The 19,556-nt window shown below is 40.5% G+C and overlaps 1 protein-coding gene across 3 annotated transcripts in view; it reads right to left on the bottom strand.

The window, feature by feature from the left end:
• The window catches only part of LOC127650135 (receptor-type tyrosine-protein phosphatase U-like), a 298,945-nt gene that overhangs the window by 97,193 nt on the left and 182,196 nt on the right, over positions 1-19,556 (bottom strand). For all 3 annotated transcript variants that reach the window (XM_052135337.1, XM_052135338.1, XM_052135336.1), the window contains exons 6-7: positions 12,860-13,037; positions 4,414-4,707 (exon numbers count right to left, since the gene is read on the bottom strand). In XM_052135337.1, the coding sequence (XP_051991297.1) occupies positions 4,414-4,707; positions 12,860-13,037 (472 nt within the window). The remainder of the gene's footprint in view (positions 1-4,413; positions 4,708-12,859; positions 13,038-19,556) is intronic.

The raw sequence follows: 19,556 nt of genomic DNA on the forward strand, positions 1-19,556 counted from the left end.
CCCCTAAAATATTCCTCATTCTCTATAAGTAAATGAATTCTTTCATGTGGTTCACTCACTCATCACGTGTTGTACTTGCACTCAGATCAGTCTTATACAGTAAGTGCTCAATCAACCATGCTGTGATTGCCCGCAGACCACCACACACACGCCCAGAGTCCTAAAGACAAATCAACCTTATTACACTAATTAATGAGACACAGCAACAAAAAAAACCCACGGGCCTGATGAGGAACGGCCTAACAGCAGGAAATATGACACACACACACACACTCACACACGCACACACATGCACACACTCGCACACACGCACACACTTGCACACACACGCACACACTTGCACACGCACACGCACACACACGCACACACAATCACAGAAACAACAGCCTCCATTTCTGCACCAAAAAAAAAATCACCAACGTCAGAAGCAGCAATAAAGAAGTCTGCTATATTAGCAGCATGTCGTGTAAAGTTTATTCTCCTGGTTACCAAGATGAATAGTCTAGGTGTGCCTCTGTCAGTGATACATTACACACATATAGTACAGCTGCGTTAAGTTTACAACAATCACTCCTCTGAAGGCCAACAATCACAGAACACAACGAAAATGAGATTAAATACTAATACACACACACAAAACTGTACTTGAATCTGTCTGTGTCACCTAACTCAACTAAATGCACTTTGCATGAAGTGAACTTGGGTAACACTTTACATGAATGCTCCCTTTTGTAAATGGTTTATAAAGGGTTTCATTAATGACTAATATATAATTTACAAATGCATTATAATCCACTATAGATAGTCAGAAGCAGAATAACTGAATAAATAAAAAGGGTGAATTTCAATCAATACTTTATCTTGTTAACATGTTATAAATGCTTAATAAATACACTTATTAAGCCTTACATTTATCAAAAACATGAAATGTCCTAATTCATGATTTATGTGCAGCAAAAAAAAAAAAAAACTACTGTAGTGAGATTAAAAGAAGGGATTATGTCATTTGTGTTTATATTCATGACTGTAATGTCTGGAGTCACTTGTGTTGTCACTTTTTCTTGTCACGCTTATGTCCAAGGAAAGATTTGAACTAGACCTTCTTAACTCTTCAAAAACACTTTTCAGATCTTTATGCTCATTTACCGCACATTAAACTACACTGATCTTTATCTACAGGTTTCTAATGTTGGCAACTGCTTAATAAAAAGGTTCATGTGTGTCAATTTTACATTAGGTGCATTTTCAGGTTATTAATGTTTAATTAATGTTATTTAGCATTTATAACATGTCAGGTAAAATGGCTCACTATAAAGTCACTCCTTTTAACTCTAGTCATTAATGAACCACTTTATTAATCCTGAACAAAAGGAGCAGTAATGTAAATTGATCCACTGGCCATGGTAGACGCTAACCAAACTTAAAGAGCCCATGAAATCACAATCGTGTTTTTGTGGCATTTAATTCATGTGTGATAGCTTTAGGGTGATCTAAATGATAGTGTGCCGTACTCAGAAAAATTGACATAACCTTTAGAAAATACACATATTAAGAATTTACAGCCATTCTTTTACAATACAGCAGACCATATAGGGGCGTTCACTTGACCGAAAGGTTTACATTTACATTTATGCATTTGGCTTTAGATGCTTTTATAAGTGCGACTTACAGTGCACTTATTACAGGGACAATCCCCCCGGAACAACCTGGAGTTAAGTGCCTTGCTCAAGGACACAATCGTGGTGACTATGGGCATCGAACCAGCGACCTTCTGATTACAAGATTACCAGTTATGTGCTTTAGACCACTACAACACCACTCCAATTTTTAAAGAATATATCATTTGATCTGAAGTACGAAAGCTCATCAGATGACTAAAACGATGTTGCGAGATTTTTATGTGTCCATTTGTACGAGTAAGGGAGAAATGTACGGTATTAGCAGTTACCTCAGTCTGCGGAGTAAATTGAATCGGCACATCAATGAGCCTCCTCTTAGCCGTGGATGGATTTTAATGCAAGACTCCAAATTCACGCCCGCCAACAATGTTTTTAAAGGCATTGTAAAACAGATCCGACAGGCCGGTAAGGATAAATCAACACACTACCCTCCAATTTCACCCACAGACCAGCAAATGCTGAAGAATTCAACTTCACTTGACCCTGGTAACCCAAAAGGATTACAAAATAAAATTTGGTATGACATACAGTTACACTTTGGACAAAGGGGGAAGGAGGGTATTAGACAACTTAAACCGGACTTGTTTGCTCTGAAAGATGACAAAAACGGCCAACGCTAATATCTGGTACACCGCTGTTCCTCTGGAGTAAATCAGCTATCCCAAATCTGCAGAGAATGTCTCAAGAAGCCAAGACACGGTCTTCATTCTCGAACCACAGCATCAGGGCCACTACCATTCAAACATTTTCCAATGCAGGCTTGGAAGCAAGAGAGATCAGTGGGCACAGGTTTGTTTGCAAAACGCATGTTCTGGTTTAAAGCAAATGTTTAAAAAGCAGAAAGCTTGCTGAAATCGTATTGGAGACTATCACTTGACAATAGAAAACACTGAGCGCAGTCTTAGCAGATCAGGAGGAAACCGTTGGTGGTTGGACATGATGGATAAACAATATATAAATAATATGAATTAAACAATTATCAATCTACATTGTGTTTGAAATGTCATTTATATTAGCTTCTTTGTTTATTGAATTATATATGAATCACAGCACACACTGGTAACCACACATGTTCTCGCTTTCCTCTCTCCCCTCTCTCCCCTCTCTCTCGCTCTCTCTCACACACACACACACACACACACACACACACACACACACACACACACACACACACACACACACACACACACACACACACACAGCCTCATTAATGCCATAACTTGTTAGAAAACAGCCAAAGCCCTTGTCGGTAGTTCTAGCATTACTTTTTCGAACGGCGGAGGTAAGTGCATTGTTTGAACTGCAAAAGCAGATCCTGCTCCATGGCATGAGAAAGTAATTCCATGCACAAGTGTATTTTTTATAACAGTCCTTAGTTTTTTTTTTTCTGTCTTTTTTATTTACTTGTTCATTGAACTGTTGTATATAAGCAATATCACATTTGCAATTATACTATATGGCCCTAAATCAGCACTGCTGTAATTACCTATGGTACCAGTATATATATATATATATATACATAAATCAGCCACAACATTAAAACCACCTGCCTAATATCGTGTAGGTCTCCCTCGTGTCGCCAAAACAGCTCTGACCCATCGAGGCATGGACTCAACAAGACCTCTGAAGGTTTCATGTGTAATCTGGCACAAGACATTAGCAGCAGATCCTTCAAGTCCTGTAAGTTGCGAGGTGGGGCCTCCATGAATCAGACTTTTTGGTCCAGCACTTCCCATAGATTCTCAATTGGATTGATATCTGGGGAATTTGGTGATCAAGTCAACACATTGAACTCTTTGTCATGTTCCTCAAACCGTTCCTGAACAATTTTTTGCATTGTGGCAGGGTGCATTATCCAGCTGAACGAGGCCACTGCCATCAGGGAATACCGTTGATATGAAGGGGTGTATGTGGTCTGCAACAATCATTAGGTAGGTGGTACGTGTCAAAGTCCACATGAATGCCTGGACACAAGGTTTCCCAGCAGAACTTTGCCCAGTGCATCATACTTCCTCCACCGGCCTGCATTCTTCCCATAGTGCATCCTGCTGCAATCTCTTCCCCAGATAAATGAAGCACACGCACCCAACCGGCCACATGATCAGAGGTCAGAATGGGCACTCCAACTGTTCTGCGGCTATGCAGCCCCATATGCAGCAAGCTGCAATTTACTGTGTGTTCTGACACCTTTCTGTCATGGCCAGCATTACGTTTTTCAGAAATGTGTGCTACAGTAGCTCTTCTGTGGGATCGGACCAGACGGGCTAGCCTTCGCTCCCAAGGCACATCAATGAGACTGGTTCACCAGTTGTCCATCCTTGGACCACTTTTGGTAGGTACTAACCACTGCATACTGGGAAAACCCCACAAGACCTGCCATTTTGGAGATGCTCTGACCCAGTTGTCTAGCCATCACAAAGTCTCCAGTCAAAGTCGCTCAGATCCTTCCGCTTGTCCACTTTTCCTGCTTCCAACACATGAAATTCAAGAACTGACTGTTCACTTGATGCCTAATATATCCCACCCCTTGACAGGTGCCATTGTAATGAGACAATAAATGTTATTCACTTCATCTGTCAGTGATTTTTAATGTTGTGGCTGATCAGTGTGTGTGTCTATATATATATAACATTTCAGTCAAGAATTCAAAACTTTTGAAGTTTTCAAAAAAGTTTTATATAAGTTTTATCATAAATGTTATATAAAAAAATGTGCTCCCTCATTCTCCACTCACCTGCACACTTGGTTCTGCTGACCAGTGGGGGTCCAGGCGGGCCGGTTCCCCCCTCTCCGGGTCGGGTGAGGAGAACACTGATGCGATACTCTGTGTCCGGTTCCAGGTGCCAGACTTTATATGTTAGTGAGCTGACTCCATGAGTTTCAGACCAGGGCGAATGACTGGCCCTGTACACGATCTCTCTGCGGATCACCGGCCCGTCACCCACTATAGAGTTAGTGTTGAGCTGGATGATCAGGTAGGTGGGGCCAGAGCGCAGCAGTTGGGGCGGGGCTATCGGTGTGGGTGGGACTATAATGAAAAAGAGAAGTTTCACGTCAGAATGCATTTTAACATGAATTGCCCATAATTTACTCCTTTTTTTTTTTTTTTTTAGCACAATTAACAAGATAACTTAGATTAAATATACATGGTAATCAGGACTGGGTAAAAATAATGATTTTCCAATGCATCACAATATTCGTTTGAATGATCTCGATATCGATTCTTACATCCCAAGACGATCTTTTACTCTGTGTGGCCCTTTACAAAACAATTAAATCAATTATGATTAGAACCAGTGATTGATTAGTATAGTGGAGAAAAATGATTAGCAGTTGAGTCAATAAAGTCTCTTTTAATACCCTTTCTGTACTTTGCAGTCAGTTGACAAAAAACGAACAAACAAAGAAATAAAAAAATCTATTCTAATCACACATGCAAATCCTTAAAAATAGCACAAATTGTGAAATTAAACAATAAGCATGTAACAGAAATACACTCATATGAAATATGTATCAATACCTAGCCCTAATGGTAAAAAAGCTAATTTAATTTCACTATAGTTGATATTTCATGTCAACTACAGTTAAAGTACATAGTGAACACACACTGGGATTTGTCTTACAACATGGGCCGATAGCGGGCAGTTAATTGACACTAATATGAGAAGGATACCTTTCTTTGAAATATGAAATATTGCTTAAAGTAAAAAAAAAAATAATAATAAATAAAATACATCTTCCACAACATAGGTGTATTTAAATGTACTATACACTATTAAACACCTTTTACGCTAAATTGTAAGTGTAAAATAAATACAAAAGGTAACTGTGGCAGGGCGGAGGGCGGAGCCGGGTCGTGATCATACACACCCGGTCCCGTATTAGGCTAATCAAGCCTCTGAGGTATAGTGGGTCGTGTGGGAGAGAGAGATCGTTTACGGACATGTCCGTTATGTGTGGGTTTACATTGTCTTTTAAGTTGATCATTAAAACTATTATTTATATCGTCAAGCCGGTTCTCGCCGCCTCCTTTCCATTGATCCCGTTACACTGGTGCCGAAGCCCGGGAAGGAGGAGGGATACGCCGTAGTAGAGTTCTCGCCACTACCGTCCACCCCAACAGAGCAGCCGCGGCCATCTGCCGGGGGACGAGGAGCCCAGCCGCCTGAAAGAAGATGACTGCGACTGCGAGGGGAGAAGGGGCTCCTAGCCGACCACCTGGAGTGGTCAGGGCCGCTGCCAGGGGCGCAGGAGTCGCCTACCGGCCGCTGAAACGCAGCAGGGTTTAAGACCGCCGACCGCGAGCGGGGAGGGGCTCACTGGCGACCGCCTGGAGCTGGAGAACCGCTGCCAGGGGCGAGGGAGACCCCTTCTGCTCCGCCAGGGGCTGGAGGACTGCCTCAGATCCGCCCGGAGAGGCGCGGCTGTCGTCCGATAGAGGGTGGAGGAGTGGCCGAGGAACAAGCTGCGGCGTATCGGAGAACTGGCGAGTAAGAGTTTTTTTTTTATCTCTCTCTCTCTCTCTCTCTCTCTCTCTCACTGTCGCGCTGCGTTGGCCTTTTCCCTCTTTTACTTTTTAAAGTTTTTGGGGGGTACTACACTGTTACAGGAAGTACCCTCCATTTTAATTATTTCTGTTTGCCCCCCCTTGTCCCCTCCCTCGTCCAGGTAGATGGGGATGGGCAGACAGCGCAGAAGGGGGCAAAGAAGGGGGGGGGTACGTCAGGCCGGGGGCTCCCCTGCCTGAGAGAACGAGGGAGGAATGTGGCAGGGCGGAGGGCGGAGCCGGGTCGTGATCATAAACACCCGGTCCCGTATTAGGCTAATCAAACCTCTGAGGTATAAAGGGCGACTGCAGAGGGTCGTGCGGGGGGGGAGAGAGAGAGAGAGAGAGAGAGACAGAGAGATCGTTAGCGGACATGTCTGTCATGTGTGTGTTTATGTTGTCTTTTAAGTTGTCCCGCATTAAAACTATTATTTATATCGTCAAGCCGGTTCTCGCCTCCTCCTTTCCATTGATCCCGTTACAGTAACATACACAAATATCAAACCAACAGAAACTTTTATTTATATACCAAAAAAATCAGAGCACGAGTGACAACTTGCCCCAAACTGACATTTATAAAAAAAACAGTCAAAAGAGTTCAACAGTTCAATGAAACAAAATAATAGTGCCTGAATGTATGCTAGTGTTGTTTCATTGTGTTAACTTGTCTATCCAAAAGCTATTTTATATATATATATCATATAAAAATGAATACCTTGATGTTTGAAACCAACATACCAAACACACAGTTGTGTAATTGGACTTTAGACTCAAAGCCTTACAGTTGATGAAATAGCCATTGTGACTTCCCCGTGTGACAAAAAGTCCCAGTCTCCTTTAATTCATTTCTGCTGGGTTAGGAATGTTGTGCCGAACAAAACTAAGCAAATGCTCTCATGTTCTATAAATCCTGCAGTAATCCTTGGGAAACTCCATTAAGTTAGCACAGATGAATATTGTAATATCGAAATATGTATTTGAAGGTCAAACAGAAGCCATTTCAATGAATTAAAAGCCCACGTATTTCTTAGAACATAAAAATGGAATCAGTGGCAGTACATGTTAAAAACATTCAATTAAAGGAACAGATCTGACCAGTATCTGGAAATGTCACATTAATCGCAAGCACATCAAATGAATTAAACTTGAATCCGCGGGCAGCTCTAATCATTCAATTTAAAGTAATCATCATCTCTGTTTGAGATTCTATCGGTATAATCATACGACAAGGAATCATGACTGTCAGTATTACAATTAATAATATCTCTGCATGAGAAGCAAACATGAATCAACATGTTGCTGTGAGCACAGATGCAGATAAACATGCATGAGCACAACATCCAATTATCCAACAAATCTGCAAACGGTATCACGTATTTCCATAAAAGTAGCTAGAAATATCTGTACCTCACGCTTGCCTGTTGACAACAATCCTGAGCCACGGACCACTGGACTAATTTAACCATATTGAGCAGCGGCCTTTTGTGAACTGTTTCTTTATCAAATCAAACTGTACAAGATGTTCCAGGACTTGATGATACTGTCATTTAATGTACAATACAAGCTATAACTGCAGAACGTTCTAGGAAAAACTGAAAATTTGCATACAAGAGATGTTCTGAGTCCAATCTAAAATGATATATATCTTTAACATTTCTTGTCCTGTTCATGACATGATCCTGTTTCATGTCATGTGGTTCCCTTGTAATGTCATTTCATGCGTCTTGTTTTCATAGGTTTATTGTCTGATCAGTTCTAGTTTGTCATTGGTTTAAGGTTATTAGTCTTGTTATCTTGTTTATATTTCTGTCTGTTTATTGGTTTTCTTGTTATTGTTTAATCCAATGTCTGTATTTAAGCCCTTGTGTTTGCCATTGTCATCGTTACAGTGTGCCAGCATTGGCACGCGGAGGAGTAATCACTGGCACGCCAGCAATGGCGAGAGAGGAGTAGACTATTTTATTCATATGAAATTCAGCACCTGCATTCTAGTCTACATCTTGATGTAATCCTTCCTCATGGTCACACAGTGTGTTTTTATAAGCTGAATGGGAGGCGAAACAAAAAGTAAAAATGTGACGAGACTGCAGTATACCCAACAGACTTGTGCAGCGTGTGCAAGCCATTCACGCATCACGAGCAGGCAGCGCTTCTGTAAAGCAGTCAATGGAAAGGAGGCCGCGAGAACCGGCTTGACAATAATAAATTATATTTTTAATATAAAACTTGTGACACAAACACGCATGACGGACATGTCCGTAAACTATCTCTCTCTCCCGCACAATCCTCTGCAGTCGACCTTTATCCCTCTCAGAGGCTTGATTAGCCTGATAAGGGACCGGGTGTGCAGAATCACGACCCGGCCCCGCCCTCAGCTCTGCCACAGCTTCACTTTCTGTTAATTGCTTAGATGACTGTGAAGCGGAGGGGGGCGGGGTTGGGCTAGAATGTCGCACGCCCGGTCCCCAATCGGCCTGATGGGGTGTGTGAGGGATAAAGGAGGCCGGTGACGACGGTTCGAGAGAGAGAGAATTACGGGCATGTCCGTCATGTGTGTTTATGTTTGTGTGTTTTGGTTTAAGTTTTCATTAAATTATTATTTATATTGACAAGCCGGTTCTCGCCTCCCCCTTGCCCATCTTAACCCCATTACATTGGTGCCAAAACCCGAGAAGGTGGAGGGATGCCCGTCGCAGAGTCCTCGACACTGCCGTCCACCCAGGGGAGCGCCGTTGCCATCTGCCGGGTGACGGAGTAGCCCGACCGCCCGGATGCGGGGAATGGCCGCCGTCCGCGGGGCAAGTGGGGACTGGATTCCCCGACCGCCTGGAGTGAGGGAGCCGCTGCCGGGGGCGGAGGAGTGCCCTGCCGTCCCCAGAGACATGGAGGGGTCTATGGAAGACCGTCGTCCACGAGGGGAGGAGGAAAGCAACTCCCCGACCGCCTGGAGCGGTAGGGCCGCTGCCAGGGGCGGAGGAGTGTCCACACATGCCGGCAGAAAAGTGGAGGGGCGTTCTGTCCACTGGGGGTTGGAGGTTTGACTCCGGTTTGCCCGGCGAGGAGCGGCTGTCGTCCGCTGAAGAGTGTGGAGGAGTGAGTGGAGGGGGGCGCAATCGTCCTGATGGGGCGTGCGAGGGATAAAGGCAGCCGGTGATGACGGATCGAGAGAGAGAGAAATACGGGCATGTCCATCATGTGTGTTTATGTTTGTGTGTTTTGGTTTAAGTTTTCATTGAATTATTATTTATATTGACAAGCCGGTTCTCGCCACCTCCTTGCCCATCTTAACCCCGTTACAATGACAGTCTGCATTCAGAGTTTCATTTGTTTCTTTTTGCTTACAGAACAACACGTCATGTAATAAGGAAAACACCACTATTAATTCTTGAGATTTCCAACCCAGCATACAGGTACACCCTCCATAAACCACGGTCACACTCATAATTACATTAAATATTAAAAGAGAAAACATAAACCCACATGGTGGTGTTCAAATATTGGAGTCTATTTAAAATCTAAATTCAACCTGGAAATAACATTTTAGGATTCTGCAGCTGTGATTCACTGAAAAGGGCTAAATAGTTGATCGGCACTCCATTTCAAAAAGTTTGCTGACCCCTGGTATAGTAAATACATTTTTTTACCTAATCCAATTGACTTCATTAAATGACATGTATAAACTTTCTATCATTTATTTCAGTAAGGGTAATGACTTTGTGTGTGTGTGTGTGTGTGTGTGTGTGTGTGTGTGTGTGTGTGTGTGTGTGTGTGTGTGTGTGTGTGTTCCAAATGTACACTCTGACGCAAGTGCGGCACACTTCAACAGCTAAAAACAGAAGCTGAAAAATAAAACGGAGCCATTGTGAAGTACACAATTCATCCCTGCCAAACAGGACACAAAAACAGTGATCACGCCTTTTGTTTTAGACTTTGTTGCTCCAGTTGACTCATGAGTCATTCGCACTTTTAATCATGTCACCACCACGAGAGGCTCTTACGTGCAACACAATCATTACTAGAGCCATAATGAGGCAGTGTGTGCTCATTTGCATAACTGATTGCAGCTGTAGTTTAGTTATTTCTGGGTGAGAAATGTCTCTGATTGGTGAATATGACTGTAATCAGCCCACAGGTCCTTTCGAGTGCACTAGTCAAAGGTTAGAGATCTCACAAGGGTTTGGCTTATACTGAAGAGATCTACAAGTGCAGACATGATATTAGAGTAAATCTGGAAGCTGAGCTGTGCTCGAGAATTTCGACAGAGGTCTAGAGCTTCAAGAACATTAGAAGTTCATTCCTTCACGCTTGGAATTGAGGCCAAACAGTTCAATCTTCGTTTCATCAGAACAGAGAATCTTGTTTCTCACAGTCTGCGAGTCCTTTAGGTGCTTTTTTGCAAAGTACAAGTGGGCTTTCATGTGTCTTGCACCGAGGAGAAGCTTCTGTCTGGCCACTCTGCTATAAAGCACAGATCGGTTGAGTGTTCCAGTGATGGTTGTCCTTCTGCAAGTTTCTCTCATCTCCACACATGATCTCTGGAGCTCATCCAGAGCCACTGTGCTCTTGGGAACCTTCGATGCAGCTGAAAATGTTTTGTAGTCTTCCCCAGATCTGTGCCTCAACACAATCCTGTCTCTGAGCTCTGCAGGCAGTTCCTTTGAACTCATGGCTTGGTTTTTGCTCTGATATGCATTTTCAGCTATAATACCTTTTATAAACCAGTTTGCCTTTCCAAATCATGTTCATTCAATTGACTTTGCCACAGGTGGACTCCAATCAAAGTGTAGAAGCATCTCAAAGATGATCCAGAGAAATGAGATGCACCTGATCTACGTTTCAAATGTCATAGTATTCAGTGTGAATGTGATATTTAAATTTATTTTTTTGCTTTGTCATTACAGTATGTGTTATGGAGTGTAAGATTAATGTGAAAAAATAAAGGGGTGTGAATACTTTCTGAATGCACTGTATATAAACACACATACAGTCAGGTCCATAAATATTGGGACATTGACACAATTCTAATCTTTTTGGCTCTATACAGCACCACAATGGATTTGAAATGAAACGAACAAGATGTGCTTTAACTGCAGACTTTCAGCTTTAATTTGAGGGTATTTACATCCACATCAGGTTCACGGTGTAGGAATTACAACAGTTTGTATATGTGCCTCCCACTTTTTAAGGGACCAAAAGTAATGGGACAGATTAACAATCATAAATCAAACTTTCACTTTTTAATACTTGGTTGCAAATCCTTTGCAGTCAATTACAGCCTGAAGTCTGGAACGCATAGACATCACCAGACGCTGGGTTTCATCCCTGGTGATGCTCTGCCAGGCCTCTACTGCAACTGTCTTCAGTTCCTGCTTGTTCTTGGGGCGTTTTCCCTTCAGTATTGTCTTCAGCAAGTGAAATGCATGCTCAATCGGATTCAGGTCAGGTGATTGACTTGGCCATTGCATAACATTCCACTTCTTTCCCTTAAAAAACTCTTTGGTTGCTTTCGCAGTATGCTTCGGGTCATTATCCATCTGTACTGTGAAGCGTCGTCCAATGAGTTCTGAAGCATTTGGCTGAATATGAGCAGATAATATTGCCCGAAACACTTCAGAATTCATCCTGCTGCTTTTGTCAGCAGTCACATCATCAATAAATACAAGAGAACCAGTTCCATTGGCAGCCATACATGCCCATGACACTACCACCACCATGCTTCACTGATGAGGTGGTATGCTTTGGATCATGAGCAGTTCTTTTCCTTCTCCATACTCTTCTCTTCCCATCACTCTGGTACAAGTTGATCTTTGTCTCATCTGTCCATAGGATGTTGTTCCAGAACTGTAAAGGCTTTTTTAGATGTTGTTTGGCAAACTCTAATCTGGCCTTCCTGTTTTTGAGGCTCACCAATGGTTTACATCTTGTGGTGAACCCTCTGTATTCACTCTGGTGAAGTCTTCTCTTGATTGTTGACTTTGACACACATACACCTACCTCCTGGAGAGTGTTCTTGATCTGGCCAACTGTTTTGAAGGGTGTTTTCTTCACCAGGGAAAGAATTCTTCGGTCATCCACCACAGTTGTTTTCCAAGGTCTTCCGGGTCTTTTGGTGTTGCTGAGCTCACCGGTGCGTTCTTTCTTTTTAAGACTGTTCCAAACAGTTGATTTGGCCACACCTAATGTTTTTGCTATCTCTCTGATGGGTTTGATGTGATTTTTCAGCCTAATGATGGCTTGCTTCACTGATAGTGACAGCTCTTTGGATCTCATATTGAGAGTTGACAGCAACAGATTCCAAATACAAATAGCACACTTGAAATGAACTCTGGACCATTTTATCTGCTCCTTGTAAATGGGATAATGAGGGAATAACACACACCTGGCCATGGAACAGCTGAGCAGTCAATTGTCCCATTACTTTTGCTCCCTTAAAAAGTGGGAGGTACATATACAAACTGTTGTAATTCCTACACCGTGAACCTGATGTGGATGTAAATACCCTCAAATTAAAGCTGAAAGTCTGCAGTTAAAGCACATCTTGTTCGTTTCATTTCAAATCCATTGTGGTGGACAATATACAATTTTCTGATATTTATCTCCAATATAAGGAAAATAAACAATTCAACAGTCATACCTCTGACGATGAGTTCAGCAAAGTTTGACACCGCGGCTCCATATGTGGACTGCGTGATGCATCGGTACATGTCCTGCTCTGCACGCTGGGCTCCACCCACCTGATACCACGCAACCAATCGACGTTCACCAACTGATGATGTAACTGAATATGGTGACATCAAAACACCATTATGCCTCTGAAAGACACAAAGAGAGATAAAAAATGAAATTAACATAATACACTGGCTTACGTTTATTTGCTTTTGACTCTGATCTGATAGACAACAGCTTTAATTACCAGAATTGTAATTAAACTGAGCATCTTAAAATAGCATTTAAATTACATGATAGAATAAGTATAAATCCTGTAAAATCGAGAACATTAGTGCTGTGTGAATGAAGTGAGATGCAGGCAACGTGAACACACAGTCATTTTATTCCTAACACACACACACACTGACACACACAGCCTCCAGGTGTTTAGACAAAAGCAGCGTCTCACACAGGAAGTCACACAGAACTGAGAAAACAGGCTAGAAAGAGTCGTCATGTTGATTTCCAGATGTGTGTTTGTGTGTGAGCTTTATATACACTGTTGTGGAGCTGCCAGTCAACCGAGTTATTATATATAGACTAAGGTATAGACGATGAAAATGTATTGAGTTTGGATGCTCTTAATTATTTCCTCAGCGGAATGATTGCACCTGTTATAACAAAGTATTTTTAGGCAAGTCAAGTCACTTGGCGGACATCTTTGAAATGCTCTCCGCAACTATTTTCTGTGTAAACAAGTGGCATACATTTGGTGGACGCTCTTATCCAACACTACTTACAGTGCACTTATTACAGGGATCCAACCGGAGCAACCTTGAGTTAAATTCCTTCCTCAAGGACACAAAGATGGTGGCTGTGGGGATCGAACCGGTAACCTTCTTCTTACTAGTTCTTTGCTTTAGCCCACTATGCCACCACCACTCTGCTTATATCGAGAAATCTCCAAAACGGTTAGTCAAGATAGATTACGATCAAAGAACATATTTCAAATCATCAGTAAAATCTGTCAACACTGGTATCATTACCTCATATTATGCGCTAAAAAAATTCCCGACTTGCAAAGCTAATGCGCATGCACGCTCTCGAGTTGATTGACAAATGATGTCTGAATCTAAAAGGAGATTGGCTCGGTTACATGTAAGGTGGGACTTCCTTTCTACTTCACAATGCGTTACAATTTCTCCCATTTATTTTAATAGGAGTGATCTGTCTCTGCTAAATACACTCTGGTTAGAATCAATGAAGCCGTTCAAAGAAGCTGTCAGCGGTACCCACGGACAAGATAAGGATTTCATTTAAAAAAATTTCAAATACTTTTCTTGTCTCTTTCTTTCAATCTTACAGCATGACTTTCATGATTGTTCTCAATTCAAAGGGTGATTTATCCAATTTGGAATGCACAACAAGCAGAAAATGTTAAAGGAACAAAAAGACTTTGGTTCATTAAACCATCTTGAAATGGTCTATACAATGACAAAAAAAGTTTATATCGCTTGAGAGCAACATTTCAAGTTTTCTGAAGTCACAAGATCAATTTTAATCATTATTCGCTGATAATCGTCCTCAACGTAGCTCTAAAATGTACTTTGCAATCTTCCAAATATAGTGCATCAAGGTGCGTTGTGGCAGGTCTAACATCAATCACCGAAACAACATGGGTTATCAGATGTTTCATCATCTGCCACAATTGTTCTTGAAATGTAATATTATAATCTACATGAACACTGTAAAATAAATAAATAAATACATTCTTACTGAGTATTTTTGTCTTTTTGTTTCAGTAAAATAATCGAAATATCCTTAAAACAAGAAACAATCAATTGGGAAGCAGAATGACATGATATATGAAGTCTTGTTTTCACAGAAATTACAATTTAATGGTGTTTATACTTAAAACAAGAAAGAAAGAAAAAATATAATGGGCTAAAAAATATATAAATTGTATTCCCCGATTCAAAAATTTTATTTTTTATTTAAATTTTTGTAAATATTATTTTTAATGTAACTTATTTTATTATTAATATAAATTGTATTGTATTTTTTATTTGTTTTATTTGTTTTTGCAGTAAACGCAGATGAGATTTGAGAGATTTTCTGTTACTAAGGACAAAAATGTGATTTATTACTTTGTATTACAGAAAGATCCTAACTTTAGAATTGATCTTATCTGTTTGGTAACCTTGGTAATTTCAGGTTGGATCTCATTTAGAACAAAAGCTATTACAGAATAACATTTCCTACATTCATTATCTTATCCTAACTACAGTTAGGATTTGCTTCTGTAATATGAATTTGTCAAAAATCCTAACTTTACTGATCAGACCTTAACTTAAGATAGGACGTTTTCTGTAATACGTGCACAGAAGACTTACTGTATAATGCATATACTGTATAATTAGTCATATTTATAAGTCTTAAGTCCATATTTAATGGTGCTTTTCAGTCATTTTAAGAGCTTGACAGTCCCCATTCCCATTAACATTTAGCATTTATTTTATGTAAAAGACTTTCAAAACATCTTTCAAACATTATGTTCTACAGAAGAAGAAAAAGTGGCATGAGGATGAGCAAAGGATGAAATCATTTTCCTTTTTGGGGAACTATTCCTTTAAAGCTCATACAGTTTAGAACACCTAACAACATAAAACCCTGCATGCTACTGTATTAGCATCCGATCATACACAAGTCTGAAAGTGTATTTGAAGACCTTTAATCTTTTCTGAATTGCTTTGAAACAGCCATGATGCTGGAACTGCAAAACAGAGAATAAAACTGGAACAGCCAGCGATTACACAAATGATGTAAATATCACCATTTTACGCATCGCAGCACTACGCCAATGGCAACAGCAGCGCGCCAGAATAAATAAAGCACATCAATTAAAGTGGGAAGCAAACTTTCTAATGTCAGCACATGTTCTGAACTATTCCCCTCCATCTAAGGACAGCGTGGAGGAGCAGAGATCCTGCCAGTGAAGTAGTGATGTGCACACACAGATGTGTTTGTTCAATTTAAACTGCAGTGAGAACAGAGCCGAGAGTCCGAAAAATCTTGGTCAAATGAGAATTCGATCAAAGCCAAGAGTATCAAATCAGACACAACTATTATAGAATCTGCACTGCGACTCTACAATCACATGACGGAAGAGCAAGTCAGTTTAGCTGTGATGAAAACTGTAATGGTGTTTCAAACAAAAGCTGTTTTGACCTGCAGAATATTACGCAACGGAATAATTGCAACACTATTCCTTTAAGGACAAACGCAATGAACGCATATACGTAAGCATGTGTAATGTAAGTATGTGTTAAATTCTCAACGTTGCAGCTTATTCTACTGTCACTGCTGTGATGGCATGTACTGTATGTAAATTATTTTCCTACTATCTGGGTGATTGAAATTTGAAGAACACTGTGTCAGCAGGGGGCAGTCAGCACGTCTCAACATGCCTCACAAGTAGTGCAACCACAGAATGAGAGCCGAACACACAGTACGCATCATTGACAGTTGGATGAAGCACAACAGAATGCAAGGGTACTTATAACTTGATACAGCATCTTAAAAATGTCCCATTTATGATGCTTAAATTCCAGTGAGAAACTGGAAAGCATCTGGGAAAAAAAGCAGTTCCCAGTAATCTAATAAAACATCCACTATTTCACCCAATATTTTTGTTTTGGGTATGTCTGTGCTTATTAATGTGCATCGTGTCATTAGCATAGCAACATGCTAACATGGCTAACATATGCTAATGCTCATTTTGTGGTTCACATTAATGTTTCAAAGCAGTTAATTACGGCAGTTAACCTTTTTTCTGCCACGGCACACTTTTAACGACTTAAAAATTTGACGGCACACCACTACCCCACACACTAACCATCGTCAATATTTTTCCTTTTCAAGAACTTGTCCATGTTTTAGTAGCATGTTTACTTCTAATGTTTGAAATTCTGCTATACCAAAACACATAGGTAGGTTATGCTGTGTGAGGTCACGTGTGGCAAGAGCGTTTTTTATGAAAAAAACAACAACTTTGCTTCTTTTCTAATTTGTAGATTTTTTCTTGCAATGCCACAATAAAATATAGGGATGCAAACTCATGAGATGCAAAAAAGGTAAGATAATCACTGGTTCACGAATGTGTTTTCTCTGGATATTTAAAAAATAAAAATAAATAAGCTAACAGCACCAATTCCAGCTATTTTAGTGATTCAAGTTTATTCAAGTTTACGATTGAGCAGAATTAGCTGCAAATGAGCGTCTTATGTGCTGTGAGTGAGTCAGTGAATCATTTTGAGTCGTTCATGACCGAAATCTACCAAGAGACTTTATATGTTTAAGCATTAAAAGAACAAAGCAGATCTAGAGTCTTCCTTCAGTCTGAGCATTATTCGTCATCCAAAAAAAGAACAATAATATTCTAATAATAGTGAGCTTCAATAACATCCTTCTCCTTTATAAAAACTTGCATGGCTTCAGTATAAGAATTATGAACACAAAGCTGATCTACGGTATCATTTTCCTACAGTAGCCTATATAAACGGCTGAGCATGACTTTTATCAGAAAAGACCACAATAATAGACAAATAATAATCATTTTGAGTTTCAGTAACGTTCTTCGTCATTGTAAAGCGCATTTCACATGAGGCGAGTCGAGGCGTCAACGCACAGAGGGGTGATTTTACGAGTTTATCACGTAAAAAAGCGTGAGGTGTGCACAATAAACATTGAAAACATGTATTTGGAAGAGTCTTTCCCAAGGACACTTCGGCATGTGGAGTCGTGTGGGCCGGGAATCGAACCGCCAACCCTGCGATTAGTGGCCGACCCGCTCTACCACCTGAGCCACAGCCGCCCATAGAAATATCACTCACTTATTAATCATTGCTCTTCACAATCACAAAAGTGACCGACCGGTTTCAAACTGGTGTGTCGTGGCACAGTGGTTGGGAAACACTGACTTACAGTACACAATTCAGACTGAACACAATGTATCTGAAACTATAAACAGTTTTTAAATTCACATGTCACCTTACATGCGGCACTCCCTGGAGCGAGATGCTAAAAAACAGCTATAAAAAAAGTGTCAATGGTCAAATAAGTAAATCTAGTGCATGTTTACATAGAAAAACAAGTGCAAAATTGTATCCTGTCTGAATGGCCACGAAACAGGTTTTATTACAAGTGATGTAATAATGAAGGTAAGTGCCGATGTACTACTGTACACTGTAGACTCTAAAGCAGCTCCTCACTAGAATATGGAAAAGAGATAATGTCATCATACATCTCGAAAGAGACTTTGATTTACAGACAGTACAAAAAGAATCAGTGGATGAAATGATATATAAAAAAAAACAAGGCTTCTTAACTACAGCCTGAGGACATCCAATTCAAAAGACCCATAGCCTCAAACTTCACCCTGAAAGTGTTTTAGATGTGTTAGCTTTGAGAACTGTGAAGAGAGGATCCAGTCAATGATGAGCCAATATGCAATGTTAGTTCATGCCTAGAGTCACTGCCTGCAGAGAGAGATTATACATTGAGGAACAGAAAATGGATGATGCCTCAGTTTAAGTGAAGACTACATTGCCATTGTGTGAGAGTGAATGTCTACAGTAAGAAGTTTTGGAGGACCAAACAGCTATTGTTAATAACTAGGTGTTATTAATCATAAACATTGGTTAAAATATACCAAAGGAAATAACTACCACATACAAAAGCCTCATAAATTCTATAAAAATTAATTGAATTTACATATCTCACGTCCACATGCACAATACACGATGAGAGACAAAGGGACAGATATAACAAACATTCAGCAGGAATGACAGAAAATATTTATTTGAACACAGAATTTAATGTAAGTTAGGTCCAGTCCTTGAATCTGATTGGACGAGACATTCCATAAGTACTGATGCCTCAGTACATCATTCTAAACTAAAGTGTAAGAGCAGTGCATACAGTATGTGTTAAGAGCTATCTGTCTCTTTACATTTCATTTTGTGAATCATTTTTTACATTTAAACCTGTCTCGCCTGTGGCTGGTGTAACGGATGTTCCTTCTCCTGCCTTGCCTCTCTCTTACATCGGTACCTCTGTTCAAAATTCGGATTTCGACATTAGTAGACAAATTCGATTATTTCCGATGTTTAGAGGAGCTGAAGTTGATTCTTAACGTATTTGAACATATAGCGAGTGCCTTACATTGGCCAAAAGAGTTTTGGCCACTCTTACTTCAATGCAGATTGTTCAGTAAAGCACAAGAAGTTTGTGCAGTGTTGTCAATTGAGGACATTCTAAAATATGATGTTTTGAAAATGTCTGTTCTTAGGGCTTACGAATTGGTGCCCGAAGCCTACCGGCAAAAGTTTCAAATGTCAGATTTGCCAATCATAGAGCTTGCCTGTGAGAAGGGTACTCTGTTCGATAAGAATTGCCAATCCAGCAAGGTAAGTGATTTTGAGAAACTTTGTGAGCTTGTATTGTTGGAAGATTTTAAATTCGTTGCCAGACAAAATTGTAGCACATCTCAATAAACAAAAGGTGGTTACTCTCGCCTCAGCTGCTATTTGTGCTGATGAATTTGTTCTGTCGCATAAAAATGTTTTGTACTGTCTGTGCACAAAGGATCTTTGCATATCAGTTCAGACAAAAATCCGAAAAAT

Source organism: Xyrauchen texanus, chromosome 10 (genome assembly GCF_025860055.1).
Source record: "Xyrauchen texanus isolate HMW12.3.18 chromosome 10, RBS_HiC_50CHRs, whole genome shotgun sequence".
Lineage (NCBI taxonomy): Eukaryota > Metazoa > Chordata > Actinopteri > Cypriniformes > Catostomidae > Xyrauchen > Xyrauchen texanus.